General features: G+C 35.2%; 1 protein-coding gene and 1 long non-coding RNA gene across 2 annotated transcripts in view; both read left to right on the forward strand.

The window, feature by feature from the left end:
• Positions 1–2,358: 2,358 nt before the first annotated feature.
• Positions 2,359–25,926, forward strand: part of LOC125233161 (cathepsin L-like proteinase) — a 59,504-nt gene continuing 35,936 nt past the window's right edge. Inside the window, exons 1-5 of the mRNA XM_048139049.1 lie at positions 2,359–2,463; positions 3,233–3,326; positions 5,771–5,882; positions 7,910–8,036; positions 9,919–10,045. Coding sequence (XP_047995006.1) covers positions 2,415–2,463; positions 3,233–3,326; positions 5,771–5,882; positions 7,910–8,036; positions 9,919–10,045 — 509 coding nt within the window. The 5' untranslated portion in view covers positions 2,359–2,414. The remainder of the gene's footprint in view (positions 2,464–3,232; positions 3,327–5,770; positions 5,883–7,909; positions 8,037–9,918; positions 10,046–25,926) is intronic.
• On the forward strand, positions 15,775–16,347 carry LOC125233162. The gene is made up of 3 exons (XR_007177832.1): positions 15,775–15,949; positions 16,087–16,167; positions 16,297–16,347. It is a non-coding gene; the product is annotated as an uncharacterized LOC125233162 (long non-coding RNA).

Here is a 25,926-nt window from a genome sequence, read left to right on the forward strand (position 1 = left end):
AAATTAAGCTCCTTTAAAAAAAGGCCCAGTTGCTGGTAACACACGTATACGGCACGAAAAGACTACAAACAACAACAGCCATATCAAAAATCTTCAACCAATAATTCAGATTCATTGTATAGGTATTAATTTTCAACTTGTAAAGCCTATTAGATAGATAAATAAGTAAAGCCTGGCCAGAAATATATGACTATTGTCAAGAGGGCGCTGTTATTCTGATGTATACGGTGACAGTTCAGGGTACGTAGCCGAATGGCACAAACGCTCACGAAACGAAACGCTCGTCGATATCTATCTCTATCGCTCAGGCATATTGGCGCGACAGCGGCGCGGCGTTTCGTTTTCGTTTCGCGTCGGAAAAATGCCGACCGAATGGCATTTCTGCGACGCGAAACGCCACCGAAATTTAGTCTGGCTCTGTCGCGCCAATACGCACGAGCGATAGAGATAGATAGCTACGAAAGATATCGTGAGCGTTTGTCCATTCGGCTACGCACACTGTATAGTATGAAGATATTAGTTGTAATGAAATTCCGCAACATAGCGCGTACTTAATATATTTCTAGTTAGGCTTAATATACATCTCTTTATTTACATGAACATATTTACATAATTATATAAGAAACTAAGACTAAACTTAAAAGCTAGCTAATGTCTAAAATAGGCCCTTGAGGCATTGTACCAAGGAAAGTTAGGCTTTAGATACCCTAAACACTGTAATTAATATACCTATTCGTATACATATAGCAGCAAGTCATGATGATCAATATTCTCATGTTTTTTGGATTGAAATTAAATGTAGGTATCCTTTTTACAGTGTATTAAAATATTGGGCCAAGTTTAAAAAAATAAATGTGATGTAGGTACTTATTTAAATTGATAGTCAATATTTATGTATATGTATACTCGTAATTAAAAATATGGATATATTTATGTATGAACAAAAAGTATTTTATACGTTTACCTTTATATATATATATATATACTTATAGAGGTATAAGTGAAGAATATGCGTGCTTACCTTCTCTTTAAAACCTAGTATGATTTTTAATGGTGTGATGTGTGATGTTATTTATATTTATTGTGAATGAACGTTTTAGTTGTTAAGAAACTGTATTAGGTTATTTCAATGTTAAGTGTTAACTTATTAAAATCCATCCAAAGAAAACTGTAATGAGATTTGGACAATAGTTTAAGTCAATGTTGAATCGATGTCCTATGTTATGAAAAATAAAGTTTATATAAATCATACTTGGTTTTATTTGCACAAGTAATTGAAAAGTAGGGATATTATATTTTAATTATGTTCCCTTGGGTAATGTAAAAACAAACCAACGCCTCGTAGAAAATATGAAATGGTGGTTTAGTGACAAAACAGAAGTTGAACAAAAATTATAAAAAAAATGTTTAGTATCAAAATTAGTATCAAGCAAATTAATTAAGTAGACTACTAAATGTAATACCTACATACAAAATCTTGGCAATATAATTGGATAGGAAATTGAATTTCTTGTTGAAAAATACGAGCGTTGACTATCTAAAACATGAAACTGAATTTTTTCGGCATATCTGCTTACAAATTTTAATTTACTAGATTTTACCCGCGGCTTCGCTCGCGTTAGAAAGAGACAAAAAGTAGCCTATGTCACTCTCCATCCCTTCAACTAAATATCTCTACTTAAAAAATCACGTCAATTCGCCGCTCCGTCTTGCCGTGAAAGACGGACAAACAAACAGACACACACACTTTCCCATTTATAATATTAGTTGAGTATGGATTAGTATGTTTTTAATTTCCGTAAGTTTTAAGGGGAGATACTTCAGGTTAAATAAAGTTATTGTCTCAGATTATTTACAAATCAAGAATGAAGCGAGTTCAGTGACCTTCTAAGCGCGTTTTTTTTTATATACCACGTCGGTGGCAAACAGGTATGCGGTCCGCCTGATGGAAAGAGGTCACCGTAACATATGGACGCCTGCAACTCAAGGGATGTCACATGCGCGTTGCCGACCCATTAGAAACTTATACACTCTTTTTTTGAAGAACCGCATACTGTAGGCCACGTCTTCGCCTTCGCTAATCTGTGGCAATAATCATTTCCCATTTACCGTTAAAAAAAGGATAGGTAGATAAAGTTTAGAATACATTGAAAATATACCTATACCTTATTCACAATTAAGGATGCAATCGTACGATGTGATTAATTAGTAACACCAAACCTAATCAGGGTAAAAAAATGGCCAGTCAACTTTAATAATCGGTACCATAATTAATATTATCTTTTGAATGCAAATGAAATAATGAAGTCATTATTTATCGATAATATTTTAAATAAGTTGATTAATCAAAAATAATGATAAACGCAATTCTAATTATTAAATCAGTTCTTGCTTCAGTACGAACAAGTAGCAACATGTTTGTGTTTCATGTTTTATTTTCATTATTTTTGCTGTACTTTGTCGGTAAGTTAATCTAAATAAATAAAAATACAAACGTCAAAGTATCAATTCAAACTTTTGCTAGTTATTTGAACTGATAAAAAAAAGATAAAAGTCATTTATTCGTGACATTCACAACACGTACGTAAATGTACAAGTAACAAGAAACAGAGAACAGAGCATTAAGTGCGCATCACGAAATGGACCCAACTCAGCATATTGCTAGCTGAAAGCCAGCTTGCACTGCATAGTTGTATGTAATAATCTAATAATGATGCGTATTTTTTTAAATATATTGCATCTTATTGATCAATAAACCCGAAAAAGGACGTATGTATCTTTATACCTACCATTTGACTCTGGATATTGACACTATTGATTTTTTTAAATTAAGTTACAAATAGGTCTACAGCCATGCCTCTACGGTTGATTTTGTTTAATTTTTAATTATTATAGTTGGAGGTAGACTTAAATGCATTTCAGTATTTGTATTTTTTTTTGTTCCTTCCTATGGTAACATTTTCCTGGTATAGGCTTCCCACAGACAGTCTTAAAAATTCATAATCTTAAAAAAAAATTGTATGCAGTTGACACTGACAGATCTGTCAGTGTCTTGTCAGTGTCAGTTTGAACTGTCAGATTGCATACAAGTTTTTTTTAAGATTATGAATTTTTAAGACTGTCTGTGGGAAGCCATACATCGAAGTTAAAGGTAAAGTAACAAAAGGTCTATTTCCAAACAGTTTCAACATTAATAACAATTAAGATTACCTATAGATTAATATTTTTTTAGGATCAGAAGCATCACTGCAATGGCCACAAGCATATCATTTTAAAGCAATTCTAAAAATACCGTCAGCGAATCTGATAGAACCTTATGAGGTTTGGTAAGTCAGAAAGACTAATATTTGTCTATTTACTTCTCAATTTAGTAAAACGTTCCTATTTTGCAATATTTACTCTACTTTAAGGAAATTACGAATATTTCTCCAACTTTTCATTACTTAACTAAATATTTAAGATACATAAATAAATAAAAATAAATAAATATTGGGGACACCTTACACAGATCAACTTAGCCCCAAACTAAGTAAAGCTTGTACTATGGGTGCTAAGCGACGATATACATACTTAAATAGATAAATACATACTTATATACATAGAAAACATCCATGACTCAGGAACAAAATATCTGTGCTCATCACACAAATTTTGTTATACCTAAAGTTTCTAAAGTTAATATTTTTATTTATTTATATTAAACTAGCCTTTGCCCGCGGCTTCGCTCGCGTTAAATTCGAAAATCTCTCCACAAACTTCCATCCTCCATTCTAAGGAAGTGGGGGGATATAAAAAGAGACAAAAAGTAGCCTATGTCACTTTCCATCCCTTCAACTATCTCCACTTAAAAAATCACGTCAATACGTCGCCCCGTTTTGCCGTGAAAGATGGACAAACAAACAGACACACACACTTTCCCATTTATAATATTAGTATGGATTAAGGACATGGGTTAGACAACTATGTAAAATTACGCTACTTAAAACAATCGGTCTTCCTGATACTGTATATCTGAAACAATTAACAAGCATCAAAATATACCCAAAATATATCAGGGCCTTCGAATGTGAGGACGGAGCAGGGATCCTGTACTAAAGAAGGATTCCGAAGAAACGGCCTTAGCGAGAAAGTGATTTTCATCTTTTTAGGGTTCCGTAGTCAACTAGGAACCCTTATAGTTTCGCCAGTTCCGTCCGTCCGTCCGTCCGCGGATAATCTCAGTAACCGTAAGCACTAGAAAGTTGAAATTTGGTACCAATATGTATATCAGTCACGCCAACAAAGTGCAAAAATAAAAAATGGAAAAAAATTTTTTCTTAGGGTACCCCTCCTACATGTAAAGTGGGGGCTGATTTTTTTTTTTCATTTCAACCCCAACGTGTGATATATTGTTGGATAGGTATTTAAAAATGAAAAAGGGTTTACTAAAATCGTTTTTTGATAATATGAATATTTTCGGAAATAATCGCTTCTAAAGGAAAAAAAAGTGCGTCCCCCCCCTCTAACTTTTGAACCATAAGTTTAAAAAATATGAAAAAAATCACAAAAGTAGAACTTTATAAAGACTCTCTAGGAAAATTGTTTTGAACTTGATAGGTTCAGTAGTTTTTGAGAAAATTACGGAAAACTACGGAACCCTACACTGAGCGTGGCCCGACACGCTCTTGGCCGGTTTTTTTAACAATCAATCGACTATTGCCACTCTTGTTAATACGTTCCAGACTACGTGCTTGTTATTTTAGTTGTCAATATTTTATATTTCATTTTATTATTCATTAAAATTATAAGTGCTGTAAAAGAACCGATTTTTCCACATGAAATAAAAATCAAAATATACCCATATTGTTCAGGGTATATTTGCAATTTTGCGCCTATGACCTTCAGTTTACTTAGGGGTGTATTGTTACCCCATTGTGCTCCAAATTAAGAAGCCTCACTAAAGAATAAACATTATAATTATTATAAATCATGATAGACGTCGCATTCAATATAGACAGGTTTATTCAAATTTTTATTTAATTTCATCCATAATATATGAGTTTTTTATAAATAATAAGCGCTGGTGGCCTAGCAATAAGAGCGTGCGACTATCGATCCGGAGGTCGCGGGTTCGAACCCGGCTCGTACCAATGAGTTTTCGGAACTTATGTGCGAAATGTTATTTGATATTTGCCAGTCGCTTTTCGGTGAAGGAAAACGTCGTGAGGAAACCGGACTAATTCCAATTAGGCCTAGTTACCCTTGGGGTTAGAAGGTCAGATGGCAGTCGCTTTCGTAAAACTAGTGCCTACGCCAAAGCGGACCCCAAATGGCAAATGGCAAATGCCGTGATAACGCAATTTAAATAATACATATGTAAAATTATTTCTTGTGAGATAGGCCGGGAAATTTCAAAAGACATTAAGAATAGGAATATTTATTCTTGATAAGAAATTTCCTGATTTCAAAATGCCGGACGTTTTCCCGACCCTTGGTTCTACCTCTATTTTACTTAGCCTAAGTGCGTTTTCACATTATCCGATCCGATATCGGATGTCGGACCGATATCCTATACATTACAGGCGCCATCTTGGATTTTTTCTATTGAAATCCTTCCGACATCCGATATCGGATCGGATAATGTGAAAACGCATTAAGGGTATGGACTGATAACGCAGTATTTGTATTTTCCTTTGTTGTAGGTACAAGAATTTATTATAAACATAACCAACCCTGAAGACATTTAGATTAACTTTTATTTAATTTTGTAAAATGAATTACTTTACTTCAGGTCAAATGGCGTTGAGGGGCATCAAAGATTTGACTTTTACATGGGAATGTCTAAAATGTATAAGAAACGACACGGAAAAGTTGATAATGTCATCCAGTTCCAATACTATTGGGTAAGTCCCTTTTTAAGTTATAAATTAGTATAGATGGATAGATAAATGATAGATAGATAGATAGATAGATAGATAAATGATTTATCTATCTATCTATTTATCTATCTATCATTGTAAATCATCGTCATCACTAGATTCACTTCACTTTTATCAATTTTAAAGCAGAAAAAATGACTATATTCAAGGTCAAATTACTTTATCCACTAGTGGATAAAATGCGTTTTACCCGCTGGTATTAAAGGACAAAACACGTGTTTCCGAGCTAGTGAGGGGAAAAGATACTTTTCAGTACAGATGGTGTTTTTTTACGCACTAGTGCGAGAAGTGGTTCATTATATGCCAGGTCGAAACTTCGGATGGCCATGTACTGAAAAACGTCGTACGATACTCGTGCGAAAAAGAAATTCGTAACTCGTGTCGATTTAAAACACTCCCTTCGGTCGTGTTTTAATATATCGCCACTCGTTTCGAACTTCCTTTTTTACGCACTTGTATCGTAATGTACTATTATTTGCATTAAACATTACCAGGTACAAGGTCTTAATAATATTTAGAGGTAGGTTTACATGCTTAACCTCATTTGGTATGCAAAATGATAACTTAAACCTATTACCATTATTACTGTAGGTCTGTGCAAAGACATATATGTAATTCCGTATAGACGGATAAGGTCTAAGAAAAAACGTACCTCAAAGCCATAGAGAAAAAGGTACGGTGGCCAAAATGGCGTTACATCTTTGGGGAACGCTCGACTAGATGGCGCTAATATTAATTTTGACATTTTAACACATATCAAGATAAGGATATGGGTCAAATTGTCAAAACTGAGGTCCAAATGTTTAAGTTTGTGTCGAGAGATGGCAGTCTATGCACTGTGATTACACATTTTACTTGGACAGTAACTCTCTATAATACTCGATCCTCTTTGGTCTGTGTCATTCTTATAAAATATTTAGTTATATTATAACCTAACCTAACCACAAAATTAAAATTTTGAAAAAACCTCCGACCGCGACATAGTGGACCGATTTTCATAAAACATGGCTAAGAACACCCCCGACTAACTCAGCTTTCAAACAAAAAAAACTAAATCAAAATCGGTTCATCCGTTCGGGAGCTACGATGCCACATACAGATACACACGCAGACAGACAGGCACACACACACACACACACACACAGAAGACACGTCAAACTTATAACACCCCGTCGTTTTTGCGTCGAGGGTTAAAAACAGCCAAGAAATTATTGTTCCTGTACTCACTAATATATTTTTCCCCTCACTAGCTCGGAAACACGTGTTTTGTCCTTTAATAGCAGCGGGTAAAAACGCATTTTATCCACTAGTGGGTAAAGTAATTTGACATTGAATAAAGTCAAATTAAGTGCTTTAAAATTGATAAAAGTAGGTGAATCTAGTAATTAAGATGATTTACCACCTGTGGAACTACTGGAAGCAGTGATAAACGCATTTTTTTGAGTTGTAGTTTCCTCGCTATAGTGAGGGGAAAAGTTTTGTGTTACACTCGGGTGCAAATGTATTTTACTTCTCGTGTGTTAAAAAACTCGCAAGTTCAGGATTCTATTCTCGAACCACTCGCTTCGCTCGTGGTTCAACTATAGTATCCTTTCACTTGCTCGTTTTTCAATTCCACACTCGGCGTTAAAATACAACTTTGCCCCCTTGTATAACAAATAACTATTATCCTGTTTCGAATAACTCACTATTGCTAACACCATTATATACTTTTAATGAAAGACAACAGTTTAATAATGTAATAAATATACCTATATTTTTCAGTACATTAGGGTGTTTTTTCCCGCGCTAGTTCGCAAAGTACCTAGGACATTCCTTGTGAGTTCAAATTTCAAAAGGACCATTATGTACTGAAAAACGTCGTAGGTTCGAAGAGGGAATACGTAACTCACGTCGATTTAAAACACGACCGAAGGGAGTCGCCACTAGCTTCGATTTCCCTTTTCCGCACTTGTATCGTAATATTCGTAATGTATACTATTTTGTTATAGGTAACCCCCGACTCGACAACTGTGAATGAAAACGATGTAGTTTGTCGCCAGCTAAGCCAAAACTCTAATGAAGTGAAGCGACTAACATATTATTCGCCGCCTTCTACGCGCTATTATAAGGAAACAGGTACAAGTAAATGCACATAAAATATAATCGTATTTACACTGAGAGAAAATACAACCAGTTTTCATGTTCCTTCAACATGTTTTTTGGTTAAAATAGCGCCTACGTGCTCTTTGGTTCAAACAACAAGCTACTTGTCATTTGAATCGGCAATATATTTGAATCAACAAGTCGATTTTATAAAAACAACCTGACACATATTGTTTTAAACATACGTTTGGCTGATTCAAACGGATAAACCGCAACAAGTCGAACTTGTTAAATTCACAATGCAAATTTCTCTCAGTGTAAGGAAAGAAATAAACGTATAAAATACTAGCTTTTGCCCGCGGATTTGCTCGCGTTAAATTCGAAAATTGCGATGTGCTCCATACAAACTTCCAACCCCCCCCCCCCCCCCATTCTAGGGAAGTGGGGGTTCGAAAGAGACAAAAATCAATGCCCTGTAGGGTATTATGTTGCTATGTAACTATTGTACCTAGTGTAAGATCTGTACACCAACATAAGAGCAATAAAAAATCTAAAAAAAAAATCTATTCTATAGTAAAAAGTGAAAGACGGACAAACAAACAGACACACACACTTTCTCATTTATAATATTAGTAAGTATGGATGTTATATTATAATTATGGAATTGATTTAAATTTAAGATTAGGTAGACAAATGGGGCTAAATAAGCTAGCTACTGTCTTAGAACTGAAATAAAATGCAGCAAATCTCTAGATCGTATTTAGTAGACATTATCTGATAAGCGAACTACCTACTTTTATTATACAGTCCTGGCAGGCAATTATGGTCGCGCGATAAATGATAAAACATCTGGCCGTCCCTATCGCGCTTACTAATAGTGCGATAGGGACGGCCTGATATTTTATCGTCTATCGCGCGACCATGCTACCCGTGCTGGCCCCGTAGCCGACTGGCATTTCTCCGACGCCAAACGAAAACGAAACGTAGTCCGGCTCTGTCGCGCCAATACGCACGAGCGATAGGGATAGATATCTACTAGCGTTTCGTTTCGTGAGCGTTTGTGCCATTCGGCTACGCACCCTGGTTAGCCACAAAGTTGTGGCGATGGTATACTTTTACTAGTTTCCGAACGCAGTTTTGGAAAAATACTGCCCATGCGCAGAAACTATAAATAGGTACCTGGATAACTTAGCAGTATTCGCTCGTAGTTTTGATTTTAGCAGATTTCAGCAGCAGAAAGGTTTAACGCCACCAGAAAAAAAATGAACTACATAAATTTTGATTGCGGCAAATAGATAGGTACTCCGATGTTTGTCGGGCCATAAGTTTTACACAATGATAACGCCCTATATTGCCATATTTTCGTTGTTTTGTTTGTGTGAACTTGATTATTGTGCCTGAGCTGTAAGTTCACATTTTTGACACATTTGTTTTGAAGTATGTTCCGATGTGGCTAAGACGTATCGTTTGCCAAATCTAGCGATTATTTACGATATACAAGGAGGCGCTTAAACAAATACATATCAACTTACTGAAATGTCATTTGAATCGAAATGGCAGACTCTGCCACAGCACTGGTTTAAAAATAAAAATGAATGATAAAATAATGACATAATAAGTAAATCCTGCGTGATAAATTAATATCGTAAAATACTCACTAACAAAGATCCGCAAAAATGAAACATTGTGTTAGATTATGTTTTAAGTAAGCGATATATTGTTTTTAAGTACGTGATTTTTTTATATTATTACAGGATTTTATTTAAAATTTGATTAGGTCGCGCCAGTTTACGTTTTGTGGACACTGTCATGTGTCAAAAATGTGAACTTACAGCTCCGGGACAATAATTTCATAATATCTATTATGAATTATGAATGACATTTCATAAAATATTTAATTTTCACATCGTTTTAGGTCCTGACGTAAATCATACCACAAAATGGGAGTATGAGTCCACACAGCCGCAATATGGTGCCGTTTTCAAATACGCCCTCTGGACGACTGGAAACACCAATGATTCCAATGAATGGGTACCTGTGAGGTAAGATGACAAGAAACCGCAAATTAATGTTGCCAGGTCGAAATACCCCAATATCGGGACAATAGGAAAAATTTCTGGGATTTTGTCGGAAAATGTGAAATAAAATCAAAATAAAGATTTTTCAAAGCGATATCTTCACGTGTTACCGAGATTAAAAATTGGTATATTCGTTAAATTAATATTCAAATGTAATAAAGTTATGTAGGTGTATAAATATACTATGTGTAACTTTTACTTAACTTTGTAAAGTTTTCATTTTATCGGGAGTCGGGACGGGAGGACATGTAAAATAACTGGAAAATCCCGTCTAACTAAATCTGGTAACTCTACCTAAACTACAAGAGCATTCTCTCAGAACTTAGAATACGACTGAAGGACTTGTATCCAGGTCATGAAATAAATTAATAACCTAACCTCAAAATTAAAATTGCGAAAAAACCCCCGACCGCGACATAGTGGTCCGATTTCATGAAACGTGGCTAAGAACACTCCCGACTAACTCAGCTTTCAAACAAAAAAAAAACTAAATCTAAATCGGTTCATCCGTTCGGGAGCTACGATGCCACAGACAGACAGACAGACAAACAGACAGACAGACGTTTTTGCGTCGGGGGTTAAAAAAAAAATACAGGAGCACTAAAGCCAACTCAAAGTAGTAGAGCTTTTTCACCTAATGTGTATATTATGTGATATATCTGACCCGATATCGGATGTAGGACTGAGTCGGACCATAATAACCGGCAGACATCCTACATGAATAAGTTGTAGGATGCTCCTTCCGATATCGGACATTGGAAGGCGTATATGACAAAATTAGCTACACAAGGGATCATCTGACTTTGCGTAGCATACTAACGGTATAAAAAGCGCTGGTGGCCTAGCGGTAAGAGCGTGCGACTTTCGATCCAGAGGTCGTGGGTTCGAACCCCGGCTCGTACCAATGAGTTTTTCGGAACTTATGTGCGAAATGTCATTTGATATTTGCCAGTCGCTTTTCGGTGAAGGAAAACATCGTAAGGAAACCGGACTAATTCCAAGGGCCTAGTTACCCTTCGGGTTAGAAGGTCAGATGGCAGTCGCTTTCGTAAAACTAGTGCCTACGCCAAATCTTGGGATTAGTTGTCAAAGCGGACCCCAGGCTCCCAGTGAGCCGCGGCAAATGCCGGGATAACGCAAGGAGGATGATGACTAACGGTATAATAATGGTTGCTTAAATACTTACCCCCTTATTCATAAACGTACACTAAAGTTATCAAGCCGATAAAGTTCGTTTGTCCCTTTCCGACGTATTGGTGTGATAGAAAGGGACAAACGAACTTTATCGGATTGATAACTTTAGTGTACGTTTATGAATAAGGGGGATAAACTTTATATTTTGGATCCTTTCTACATCAGTGGTCGAATCAGATTATGTGAAAATGCTCTAGGGGTAATTCTCAAAATAGTGGCATCGTACCCTGCCATCACGTTTTTGAATAGAAAGTATGCGAAATATATAATTTTCACATATAATTAAAATTTTCATAAGTAGGCATTAACGTGACACATCGAGGCCAACACATATTTTTTCTATAAATATAATACTTTTGTAAAAAAAAAAATAAAGAAGACCGTTTTCTACTGTACCCTGCCTTGTCACAACGCGACACTGCTCAAGTTTTCGCTCTATAGATTATTAAATTGCAGTTTTATGATAATAAAATATCATTTTTTGTAGAGAATAGACTACTATATTCTTAAATATACGTTGCACGGGATGTTTCGATTACTTTTGAACACTAATTTTCACCTTCAAAGTTTGTCCAGCGATATTTTCTCCATATCCTGTGCGTCCGCGGTATTGCACCTCACTCACACACAGAAAGTCTTATTGAGGCCCTAATATACGTAAAACACGTAGCCAGTATGGTTCTAGCCGCCGGTGTAAAGGTTTGTGTGTGAGGTGCTGCGGTCTTGTGGTTAGAAGTTTTCAAAGTGTGACGTTCGGAGTTTGTAACAGGTATGTCCACTTTATTCTGGCATGATTATTTTAAAATATTAATACGGCAGTTTTTTTACCAATAAGATTTTAATGTTGTATTGAAGTATAACTATGTATATTAAAATTATGACAGTTGTATTATCAACAGTTTCGGAGATAATATCTAGTTAATCGGATTTTCACTACACCCTGTGTAACTTTATCCTGCCATCACTCTGCAGGGTAAAGTGACTGTTGACAGGATAAAGAAACACAAGTAAAAAAAAGCTATTTTGACATAGTTTTTACTAACTTGCAATGTATGTATGTATGTATGTTTGTATGTATGTTGAGGTCAAATCTTGCAACCCTATTTGAAGCAGAAATATTCAACCGACTGAGCTGAAATTTTGTATACACGCTGCGGATGACGTTCGCATATAAGCGCCGATATGGGGCACAGGGTCCTTCGATAGTGGGCAATAGTCTGCTCAGCGCCGAAGCCGTCCCGACGAGGCTAGGAAGGAACCAATTTGATAAAATGTTCCTCGGAGTACCAATTTTGGTTTGAATTTAAGCCCAAGTACTTAATTTGGGGCGTAAGAGGGACCGCCTCACCGCCAATAGGCAAGGCAACATCCCTATCGCTCTTGCATATAGGCATTACAGAACCAGATTGCATTTCGATCGGCGTATAGCGTCAACGATTATCATTTTGGCTAGGTCGGCAGCAATCACTTTTTTCGGGCAGAAGCCAACCTTTCCTTCGAAAACCACGTCATCGGTCGTGGCAAGTAACACCGCAAGCCCAAACAAATTAATGCGCCTAACTGTGAGCTCAGTTGCCACTGTGGCTCTCCTTATTATCCTGGTACTTTCTTCGCCTCACGGCTACTATTGTGTCATCGGCATAACAAATGGTGATCATGCGGAGAAGTTGGACTACTCTGATAGCCAAGTCAAAGCCAATGCTCCAGAGCAGGCGCCCAGTACCAACCCCTGTGGAAAACTGTGGGTAATAGGTTATGATTATTATGAATATGCATGTGGGTAAGAAGAAGAATAAAGAAGTCAGTCTTGATTTGAGCACGTAGTCTCATTGACCTGTCCCTATACGTTTATATGGCGCAGCCGGTAGGAACACCACACTCCATTCGTCTTTCTAGGCATCTTCCTCCTGATTCATTGAGCAGTACTCTATCTGCAAGGTAATGCCCTATGGTGAATGATGATCTTCAAATAGAAAGGCGCATCGTGGAAGTAATGCGCCTATTTTATTACCACATAAGGAAGAAAGCCGAAGTAATTGGCAATGTCAAGAGATACTGCGATAGCTCCCTGCCTTTTCTCTGCTACCAGACCGCTGTATTTATGCAGCAGTAGTATATATTTGGGAAGTTTAAACCACTTTCATTTCGTTCGAGCGATTCTCGCTCAAACTCATTCCAGTGGTCTAAACTCCCAAATACATCCTAACCCTCAAATATCTGGGCAAGAATTGTATCATCATCGTTAGGAAGTTTAAACCACATCGATATCGTTTTGCTATAATAATCGCGTTTGCATGATCATGTTAGCCATACCGTTGGGAAGTTTAAAATCACTTCATACCGTTCGAGCGTTTCGCGATCGAAATCGTTCCAGTGCTTACAAACTCATATATCCGGGCTCTCAAACATCGGGCTAAGATTTTTTCTATGTTACATACTATTCAAATTACTTGTCGTCTCTTGAAACAAAGGTGTTTTGAGAGCACTTTATTTGAATCTTCAGTGAATATCAGTTATAAGAACACGTAAATGTATGTTTCTTGAAAAAAGATGCAAAAGCTTAACGCAACTCACTCTCTGAGGTGGCCAGTCCCAGAGTGCGAGTCTCTTCCAAGCGAATGCTCGGTTGACTATGGCGTTTTCACACAACATGTCTGATCAACTCGTCAGCGTCACAGAACATGAATGGACCTCCAAGGTGCTCAACCCCGGCGTAAGGCCGCATTTTACGTGCATCATTTAAGTACAATCCTCTTCAGGCATGGAAATCCATATATATCGACCGCGTATATACAGAGTTTCCCTAAGTATCTGATTCAACATTGCACACAAGTCGGTTGGCCAATTCCGAAAAGTGTGAACGTTGGAGTCCCCGGTCGTCGAGACTCATCAACGTCGTCTATAAGGCGTTTATTTATACGAAGTAACATCAAAAACTTTGATAGTGCGATGTAGACCTATCGTTTATAATAAACGAAGTAAATACCACCTTTTGATTAACAATTGTGGACTTTGTAATTAAACAGTAAAAGTCTGAAACGGCAGAAAATACACTATAGTCTTATTTTGCTATGTCAAGGGGGAATGTAATCAGATCATATTTATTATCATTGATGTTTTACTGCAAGTGCGGCCTCTATTAGTGAGGGATGGTACTAACTAGCTACTTCGTTAATTAAGTAGATGCTTCTAAGGCATCGTGTTATCCAATATATTATTATGCTAGGTTGCGCTAATTCCCATAGATGTCGTTCACTATCGTTTCCATAGTAAGGAGCTTCCCTTCAATGGTTCCAACTAAAAAAATCTCATGGGTTCATTTAGTTAAGCACTCAACAAAAGGAGCCTATTTGAGCAAAACAATTATTTCATAATGACTTCGAACTATGTATGTTTATTGGAACAAGAGTTTTAGACTGTTTGTATTAGGAGGATAAATACTTAATAGATGCACATAAATATATTGTAACGTCATTATATATTTGCTCAATTATTACTTTTAATAGCAATAGTCTAAAGTCTTATTTAAAAAATATGGATATTTTTATCTGATATAAACATTTTCATTCATTCATTTAAAGACGAAGAGAAAAAATAATAATAAGCACTTCACAGAAATGTTGGCCATTTTTGAGATTCGAACCCAGGACCATCCATTTTATAGGTACTGTTAAGTACTGCTACTTAGCCGATCATCAAGGTTCGTGTTGCGAAAATGCAACGTCATATCCATATGTTATTCTAATTAGGTATTCTGCATTGATTGCACTAATTGTTAAAAACAACATCTAACATTTCGTAATTTCGAAACGGATGTAAATTGTTATAGGATACTTGCGTTAGCATAGTATTGGCATAAATATAGGGTTGCCGCCGGCACGTATTTGGTGATTTATGATTATTGGTGATATGATAAAGTAACATTATCATAACCGGGATAAACACCTTAATCTCTTTATTCACTGTTTTGGATGTTTCATCAGCGCAAAACATACGTTTTAAAACCAATGTTTTCTTGTTAGGTGTTTAACTTATTCTAAGTACACTAAAATAATATGTTTGAATATTGTCTTTTAAACCAAATTGAGAATAATTACAAAAATAATTTAGTAGTATAAATTACTTTAGCAACATATTATCTTGCCGCTATGGAGTGATTTCTTGAATAAGATTACCTACACCTAAGATACCACTATCACTTAATCACTTAATAAGTGTGCCTCGATTTTGCATTTTAAACACCGTAGTATATTAAGTTAGTCATACAAATGGCTTACATGCATTTATTACGAGTACTAGTAAAATGAGGACTGTGACACCCCTGATTCGTTTAGTAAAATCATCAATAAATTGCTATTAATAAACCATCATTCTAATTGTTTATTCCTTTGCTACTTTGCTCTTTACAGTGCACATTACGTACTCATACGTCTTATAAATAATAAGTTCGAACCACCGTCATTTCTACATAATTATAACATGTAAGTAAGTGTTGTATTTTGTCTTTTTATAAATTATAATACTAGTTGCTCATGTGCAAGGTTTAAAATGATTTTTTTAATTTACTTTTAGGTCGGACTCCGAGTTTGAAACTATTGTACCCCTAAATAACAAGACTGGAGGTGCGAAAGCGAAAAAACCGGTGCAGAAAAGAAAGTCCGATGCTGCTAATAGGTAAAAAGATATGACACCTGCACGTACCTACTTACATATTGTATGCGTTGCATATGTAAATTGTTTTTGATTATTACGTTTTATTTTACCTACTTACATTATGAATTTAAATTTACAAATTGTTAAAATATTTTCAGGTCCGATTCAGAACGAGAGTGGGAAGAAATTGACGCGGGGACCAAGAAGGTGAAGAAGCCTCGCCAGGCGAAATCTCCTAGGTATGTTACACATTTAAAATATGCATCTATTCGATTATTATAATTGTGACACCCACCTATGTTGTAATCTGAAAAATATTTTTTGTTGCCTTGTTTTGCATTACTTATATTTTATTGTATTATTTACAGGACTACTAGTGGAGCGTCTAAGAAAAAGACTGCCAGCAACCCCTTCGACGTCTTCGAGCTATTTCCTGATGACGAGGCATTTGCGAAAAATTGCCCTACACCAGACCAGCTACGCTCGTCTATAACTCAACGCGTGGCTGATGGATTGACTCGGCGTGCTGCTGATCTTGAGGGGAGTTTTTCTTGGAGCTGCGAGTATACAACACCGCCGATATACGCAGTGAGTTAGCGGAGCATAAGTGGAAAAAGGCCCTTCTGGCAGTTAAAGCGCAAATAAATAACGATACTCCTCAGTGGGAATATCTACAAAAACTCACAAAGCATTTAAGAACTCTTTTTGACGATGCTGAAGTTACATTTTTTCACAACAAAAAAGGTTAAAAATTCAGCATTGTCAAAAATAATTTTTAAGTGTATATTTTGAACTGTATTCGGATACCACACATATACATATAGGTACTTACTTTAGTTAGATAAATACTTATTTTACTGTTTTATACGCGAATTTAGTTAGGTGGAACTAAAATGCCTTTTTGCTCTGCCTGTTCAATCCAAGTTCTGAAAAATAAATGGGTTGGTCATTTGAGAAGTACTAAACACAAAAATAATTCTTTAGTGGCAGTAACTGATGGCGTAATTGAGATTTCGTCTGCCTTTCAGGGTCGTATATCATCTTATAGAGTTTTCGGATCTGAAGAGCTAGAATTTGCTATACCTGAACAGTTTTTAGATAATTTAACGTCGAAACTAGAAAATATTATAAAACAGTGTTTGATAAAGCACGTGTGTTTAAAAATCAATTTCGAGTATTTTGGAAACTTTCTTTTATTTAAGAACAACCGGCAGGAAACAAAGTCGTTTACGACAAAAAACTTCACAGTACATCAAAACTATACATTTTCTGAGTTATACCAAAAAGTTATAAACGACATAAAAAATAACATTGAAAATTTTGAGCAGCGCGATAGTGGATGGACTTTCTTATCTAATTTATATTTAGAGGTTAATGTTAACAAATACCAGCCTCTGAAAGGATCTTCTTACATAGATTTACCTAAGTCTATTAAAAACAAGAAAGCTTGTATTAACATACAGAATAAAGATGAATATTGTTTTCTGTGGAGTATTGTTGCTGCGCTTTATCCCTCAAAAAATCACAAAGAGCGTACGGCCTCATACCCCTACTTTAAAGACGTGTTGAATATTGATGGTCTCAGTTTTCCCATAACTTTCTCTGATATTGGTATGTTTGAGCATAAAAATGTGGGTTTAAGTATTAATGTGTATTCTTTAATGGATAATCGTACAGTGGCAGGACCTATTTATAGATCTCAATATAAAAGGAGTAAGAAAATTAATTTACTTTTAATAGAGAAAGGAAATAAATCGCACTACGTTTTAATAAATAATTTGTCTCGATTGGTTCGTTCCCAAATAACTAAACATCATGGTAAACTTTACTTTTGTGAAGATTGCCTCTTATTTTTTCCTTCCCTAGACAAGTTTGAAAGTCACTCCTGTAGTGGAATCGCCACTGTACTCCCGGAAAGAGGTACATATCTACAATTTAAACATTATGAACGTCACTATAATGTTCCTTTTGTAGTTTATTGTGACTTTGAAACAATTCTTAGGCCATTTCAATCATGTGAGCCTGAAAAGGAACCTCAGGGAAGTTTCACTGTAAATAAACAAATGCATATACCCGCAGCTTTTGCCTATAACATAGTCTGCTCTTATGATCAACGCTTAAATAGATTTATTCAATACAGAGGACCCGACTGTGTTTCTAAATTTTTAAAATATTTATACAGACATGTTGAAGATATTTATAAAATATTGCGTGAAGAAGTGCCTATGATTTTCACAGAAACAAATGCTTTAGCCCACAAAAATGCTCAGACATGCCACATTTGCCTGACTGCTTTATTTGGCGACAAAGTAAGAGATCACTGCCACTTAACTGGTGTTTATCGTGGGGCCGCTCATCAATACTGTAACTTACGTTATAGTGTTCCCAAATTTATTCCTGTTTTCTTTCATAACTTAGCAGGATATGATGCGCACTTGTTTATAAAGGAGTTATGCGAGGATGTAGGTTCAAAGGTGCAAATAATTGCGAAGAACAAGGAAAACTATATATCCTTCAGTAAGTTTTTAAAGATGCCTGACGATCAGTATGTGCGGATACGATTTGTAGATTCGTTTAAATTCCTAGATACAAGTTTAGAAAAATTAGCGAAGGGACTTGCTAAGGCAGACTTTTCTCACTTACGATTGTTTTTTCCTGATGAAATCAAATTTGACCTATTGACTAGAAAAGGTGTTTATCCTTATGACTATATAACATGTTGGGACACGTTTGCCGAGACTGAATTACCTTCGCAGAATTTATTTTATAACTCGTTAACTTCGGAGAACATAAGTGATGAGGATTATGTGCATGCGCAAACTGTATGGAATACATTTAATATAAAAAATCTTGGTCAATATACGGATCTTTACCTTCAGACCGACGTTTTACTTTTATCAGACATCTTTGAAAATTTTCGGCGAAATTGTATGGTTAGTTATCGACTAGATCCTGCGTTCTATTTAACCTCCCCTAGTCTTTCATTCGATGCAATGTTACTAATGACTGGTATTAAATTAGAGCTAATATCAGACCTAGAAATCATTCGCTTTATTCAAAAAGGGATTCGAGGAGGGATTTGTATGTGTTCAACTAGACATTCCATTGCAAATAATCAGTATATGAAAACCTACGATAACAAATCACCTGATTCGTTTCTCATATACATAGATTGTAATAATTTGTACGGGTATGCAATGTCACAACCGCTGCCTGTGTCAGATTTTCGTTTTTTGGATGACTTTGAAATTTCACACCTAGATATTACATCGGTTTCAGACGACGCGGAATTTGGGTATATACTTGAGGTTGACTTGCTATATCCGCAATATTTACATCATGATCACAACGACTATCCTTTTTGCGCAGAAAAGTTTGTTCCTCCGGGAGGAAAAAATACAAAATTAATTCCAAATTTGTTCGATAAATATGAGTACGTAATTCATTACGAGCATCTAAAAACATGCCTCAAAAACGGTTTGGTTATTAAGAAAATACATCGTGTACTCACTTTTAAACAAAATTCTTTTTTTAAAGAAATACATAGACTTAAATACAGAGTTGCGGAAAAATGCGAAAACCCAATTTCAACAGGACCTATTTAAACTAATGAACAATTCGATATTCGGAAAAACTCTTGAGGATTGTGAACGACGCGTTGACGTAAAACTGGTCAACCAGTGGTATGACGAACGAAACAGCACTAAAAAGGTTACTTGTGGCGGTACTTTAATAGCAAGACCCAATTTTCATAGCGCCACAGTGCTCACTGACAACTTGGTAGCCATTCAAATGAAGCCAGAAAGAGTTGTATTGGATAAACCCATTTACATAGGATTCTCGGTATTAGAACTATCCAAAAACCATATGTACAAATTTCACTACTCGGTAATAAAACCCCACTATAGTGATCGCGTTCGCCTCTGTTATTCTGATACTGACAGTTTCATTTATGAAATTAAAACTAGAGACTTTTACCAAGACTTAAGGACACATTTCTTAGATTTCTTTGATACGAGTAATTACAGTCCTTTAAATGATTTCCAGATTCCTTTGCGTAATAAAAAGATTCCGGGACTATTCAAAGATGAGCTAGAAGGATCACTTATAACAGAGTTTGTAGGATTGCGGTCTAAGCTGTATTGTATAACTAGTACACACCCGAAAAAGGGCTTTGTAAAAAAAGCAAAAGGTACTAAGGCTGGTGCCATCAAAGATTTGACACTGGAAAATTACAAAGACGTACTTTTAAACGATGAAATCATTCGAAAAAAGAATATTTTGTTTAAAACTATCAAACATGACATCTTCACTCAAACGGTCAACAAAGTTGCTTTATGTAATAAAGATGATAAACGAATTATTTTATCAGACAAAGTTTCAACTATGGCATGGGGTAATAGTTCTTTTTTGTAGATCCGAAACAAATAATGGAAAAGTTGTAACTAAAAGTAAGTGCTGAATATTATATGTTGTAGCGAATTTCAATGTACTATTTCAATTGTATTTACCGTGAAAGTGTTTCAAACTGTTATTAAACTTAGTTAACACAGTTAATCATGAAAAAAATTACACTTTATTTTAGCAGGATGAGGGATATCCACTTATACTCTGCTAACTCACTGCATTGGAAAATAAATATATATATATAATAACGCACGTCTGTATTTTATGCTTTTATTTTGTATACTTATCTAATAAACGTATAAAAAATATGTGTTCAGTTTATTTCTTCTTATACACTCCCATACTTTCCATTTTTACAGGGTGTAACCAAAATACTGATCAACCGTTTAAGAATGTATTCAATATAGTACCTATTGTACAAATAATTATGTTATTTTTAAGTAGCTTTAACAATGTTTCCCAATGAAAATAATGTAAAAAGATGAATACATTCTTAAAAGGATGACAATTATTTTTGTTATAAGTTTCCTACTCAAAAGCCTGAGTGCTGTAGATTCATTTTTCTTTAAGGAAGTACAGAGCTATACCTATCTTATAGTAAATAATAGTTGCAAGTGCGCTCTGTGAGTAACTTTCACTCAGTGTTATAAATTATAATTAAATACATCAATTTCTTACTAATGATAATGAGTAAGTATACAAAGGTGTTAATTTTGCTCATCACATGTGACTCTCTTCTTTTGAGCTGTTTGATAAATCAATTAACGCCGACAAGTAACAAGAAGCTTATCTACCTAACCTGTATATATTGCATAGCTGAATAGAGTCTAATTTCTTGGCGCGTGCATGCCTACGCTGGCAAAAGCAGGTCAACAACATTATTGGAAAACTGCAATACTGACATTCTCTATATTGTTATAATGTTCGCATGTTCGCATTTATGAATTTGATACAATAAGAAGTGGTCGTTCAAGTAATAAGTTCAAGTAAGTAATTATTTTATTTTTATTATATACTTTTAGTAAATATTATGTGATAATTTAAATACATTATTATTATTTATTTATTTAAACTTTATTTTACAAAAGAAAAACTTAAAATTACAAGAGGTAGATTTAATGCTTAATAGTAAGGCTTTATTAAAGGTAATACTTATTGTGTTACAGTTTCAACATGTGCGAACATTGTGACCCCGAGGATCCTTTTACCCATGCTCAAGAGTGGAACACCCAGACATTTGAAGACGCATATCCAGAACTTGCCAACAAGCATGACGTGACCATTACAGCACCATCAATAGAAACACCCAACAAAAAGAAAATAAAAACTAAACAGCGTGCTCCAAAACGTAAATTAAAATCATCCACTACTTTTGTGAAATGTAGAAAATCCGTTGCTGAGGGACCCCGTCTGATACAAATAAAAATCATCGGCTTACGTAACGGACAGGAAAGCCAGGCAGAGAGTGATGATGAAGAAAATATGATCTTTAGTGCTCAATATATAGCCAGCGAACCAGTGGACAATGTTGTGGATTCGGCATACAGTTTAATAAATCAAATCTCTAAATCAATGTTACAAGAAAATTTCTGAGTTTATTGTTAAGGTTAAAAATGTATGTGTGCGTAAAATAAAAAAATAAAAAATGGGTCTTTCATTACAGACTTTTATTTATTATCATTAAAACATAATACAGTGCTTATTTCTAAAATAGTAAACATCGTTATAAATCTTGTGCAGACACAATAGTATCAAAATACCACTTTTTAATACATATAACATTTTTTAAAGCACATTTTTTTTCATGATGCAGGCAGTTATATGCACTAGACTTATTACAATATTTTTCATGCAAATGTAGAAAATTAGGACAATCTTGTTCACCTAAATCTATTACAGCACAATTAGCACACAAATCTTTAACCCACTTAATTTTTTCCGCTCCTTTTACATAAATGTTCTTGTTATTTAAATGGTTCACAATCATTCTTTTAAATTCTCTGTGATCGACAAATCCTTCCCTCCATAAAATCCCGTGGTTTTTTTCTAACCATATTACTCTTTTTCTTTCTTGCTGAGATAAATGAGAAAACGTGTAGGGTGGTTTTATTAAAAAGACTTGCGTGTATTCTTTAGTACTAAGTGCGAATTCCTTTATTATAAAATCGTTATTTAATGATTTAAATCCTTGAACATCCACGAATAAGCTTTTAGTGCTCATGATATTTTCCTTGTTATATTGCTAAGAGGTCTATACTCTATAATGCTATCATTCAAAATAAGACAATACGCAGATGTTTGATCGGGTATATCCTCACTGCACTCTATTTCAACTCTGATGTCAACAACACCCGATTTTAAAGTGTCACTTTGTCTTGAACAATCCACGAAAAACAATGGTGCTATTTCTTTGAAATCGTAAGGATTTAACAAGGGTGCCTGACTACGATTATAGTAGGACTGTTGGAATTTAGAATATTGCTCGTATAATATAGCATACTTCTCATCGGAAAAACTAACATTCAAATTTTCATAAGGATAATATATAGAATTCAAGAAAACTTTAACCTCTCTCAAGTTACAATGATCGAAATGTGTTATATCTTTGTCGGACGCATTTTTCCTACCAGTTTTCAAACCAACTATAACATACCGAGGTTTTTCGATTTGAGATGAAGTTTTAATAGCCCAAGAGTGCTTGGAAGTTTTTGGCAGCAGTGGATATTCGAAGAGGTCCCAGTTTCTGAACGCAATTTGTATTGCACGATCTTTTTCCACATATTTAAGAAGATTCAGTCTTTCCCGATCGGAAACCTTAATATGAGGCATACGCCATACCACTTTTGATAAAGTAACATTGTCTATATATTCATTTGGGTTCAATTTAACGCTATTCAAGTTAGTGTTAGAGCGTAAAAGTATAAGTTCATGTTTGCAATTAATAATAATTTTGTTGTAGTCTTCAGCAAAGCCCAAAATTTTGTTTAATGGTATAGAAGCAGAAAATAAACCTTGGGTAACTTTAGTACCTTTTATGTCCCACCCCCACGACTTTGCCATTCTCGCTTCATGTTCACTCATGGATAAAAGAGATTTCATTGTTGTTGTGATTCCTGCATTTTTATTTTGTCTATTTCAATTCCATTCAGTTCGTATCGAATGTCTTGAAAGAAATGGAGGACAGGGTTATTGGTAAACAGGACGCTCGACACGGGTTGTTTTGTTTCTCTGTTCATCACTGTAATAGTACCTTCTATGTATAATGTGCTAGCTGAAGGCAACACGTACATATCTTGCTGATTGATGGGTATGCGAATTTCATCGTTCAAATTAAAACTTGTAACGTAAGGTTTGTACGAGTGGTATTCATAACTTTCGATTGAGTTATCATAGCTAAAGGAGTTTGCTAAGTCCAGAATGCTCATTTTAGTAAACCGATTGATCTGAGAAACAAAATATTTTCACTAGTGAGCCTGCTTTTCGGTCTTCTTTTCTTGATAGCACCAAGGGTACTGCCTGATTTATCACGGTTCACTGCTGTTTTATTGAAATCAATCATTTTTTTCTCAGGTGTAAATATATTTGAATCTCTTCTCCGCGTAAATTTATCAATTGGTTGTTGGTATCTAGTAGTCTTATTTTAAGAGAACTTAAAGTATTTTGAGTGACGGGAAAATAAATAACGTTTTTAGGCGTCTCTATTATTCTATACCCTGGAGGCACATTAGGTACAAATTCATGAACTATATGGCTCGGTTTTCCGTTGATAAATGATCCACTAATGATATCACATTCGATTCGAACTATAGTCGTCGATAGAATGGACACTGGAAATGGAGATTCCATTAATATATTCGCAGGAACAGTTTCATTACCGAAACCTAGTAGTTTACCTATGGAGTTATCGCCACCAAAATGTATGCTCTTAGAGCAAAAAATAGATGTTTTTAGAGTATTATTATTACACAAAAGTTTAAAAGAACAGCCTTGAACATGTGTTTTTAAATAATCGTTTAAATCCTGGAGTTCATAAGAGCCTTCTGGTATCTCCAATACTTCACCCTCACCGTAGTAAAATTTGCAATTTCGACTATCTATGTTAGGTATTGAATTAAACGTAGATAAATACAGTAGACCACATTCGTATTCACCGTCCAATTGAAGTTCAGGCGAATAATTTGTTGTAAGACTAGAGGAGGTTCCCGTTATGGATAAAGTGAAAGACATCGTGTAAATGACATTTTTTTTATTAGTGTTAACAATTTAAACGCCTCTGCCAAAATTGTTTTAAATATTTTAAGCATAAATGACCACAATTTACAGTATTAAATTGTTGGAACTGCCTATAATTATATGAAATATCAAATCTTTTCAAATATATTATCAACTCTAATGGCGGTTTAATATCGCCGAAACTATTATAATATTCACAATATTTTTTATCCTTTGCATAGGCTACCCAGTGAGTTCCTTGGTTTTTTGATTCGTCTAAGTTAATTATCGCGCATTCTCTACGCTTAGGAAGTTTGGGTAAGCGGTCTCTCATAAATACTCCTCTAAAATAAGGTATACCCGTTGAATTGTTGATAATATCGACATTTGTGAGAGCTCGACTGGGTAACCTACCATTTAGTTTTTTGAGGTTTTTAAGCATAGTCCTTTGCCATTTCTGTACGGTTTTATATGTAATCCTTTGCCCAACGCTATGGATTCCATCATTTTGTTGTGACGTTCAGATTCCGCTAGTTTATTTCTTGCCGCTTTATAGTCTCCTACAGCTTTAGCTATTCCTGCCGCGCCGCCTGCCAGAGAACCCAGAGCCGATAATCCCGCGAATATAGGAATCAACGGTAATATGCCTCCAGTTTTTGGAATAGGTATTATACGAGGTATCCGCATACGACTTGTGTTAGGAAATATTTTCTTCGCAGCTGTATAAGCACTGCTTATGATATTTCCATTCTTTTTTTCTTTAATTCGCTACGTATTTTTGTAACTAAGTGCTTAAATGACTTAACACCTGCCCCTGTCTTAATTTTTGATTTCATAACTTTACTAACCAGCCATGACGCCAGTTTTTCTCCTTTCCCAGCGTTTTTTGCATTCATACGTCGCTTAGCCATTTTATAAAGTTCTAAATCAGCCTTATGTCGATCCTCTATACGTGAATATTTGTCGTAAGCAATATCGTGCTGCATACAAGCTGAATCTAACCCGTTGATACCTTTATCACCCCGTCTTAAGCGTTCTTGTAATTTAGTTCCAGGGCCGCAATAATTGTACCCAGGTATGTGTAGTTCAAATGGAAGATTATTAATGGCACTATTTAAAAGTCCTCTTCCTTTCATAGTCAGTTAACTAGTGATAAAGTAACATTCGCATCAGTATTATAAATAGATTTACCTCTATACAACAGCACTGCGCTCAATCCAACTATTTTCGCTTGTACTAAGACCCAACCACTTAACGTATAGCTTGTTGCCTTTTCTTTTCATTATTTTCTCTATAAGATAAACATTAGGATACTTTGTTTTTTGCAGCTCTTGTTCATAAAAGGTGCCTAATATTGAATTTTTTCGTTGATCCTCTAA

This window comes from Leguminivora glycinivorella, chromosome 14 (assembly GCF_023078275.1).
Source record: "Leguminivora glycinivorella isolate SPB_JAAS2020 chromosome 14, LegGlyc_1.1, whole genome shotgun sequence".
Taxonomy (NCBI): Eukaryota; Metazoa; Arthropoda; class Insecta; order Lepidoptera; family Tortricidae; genus Leguminivora; species Leguminivora glycinivorella.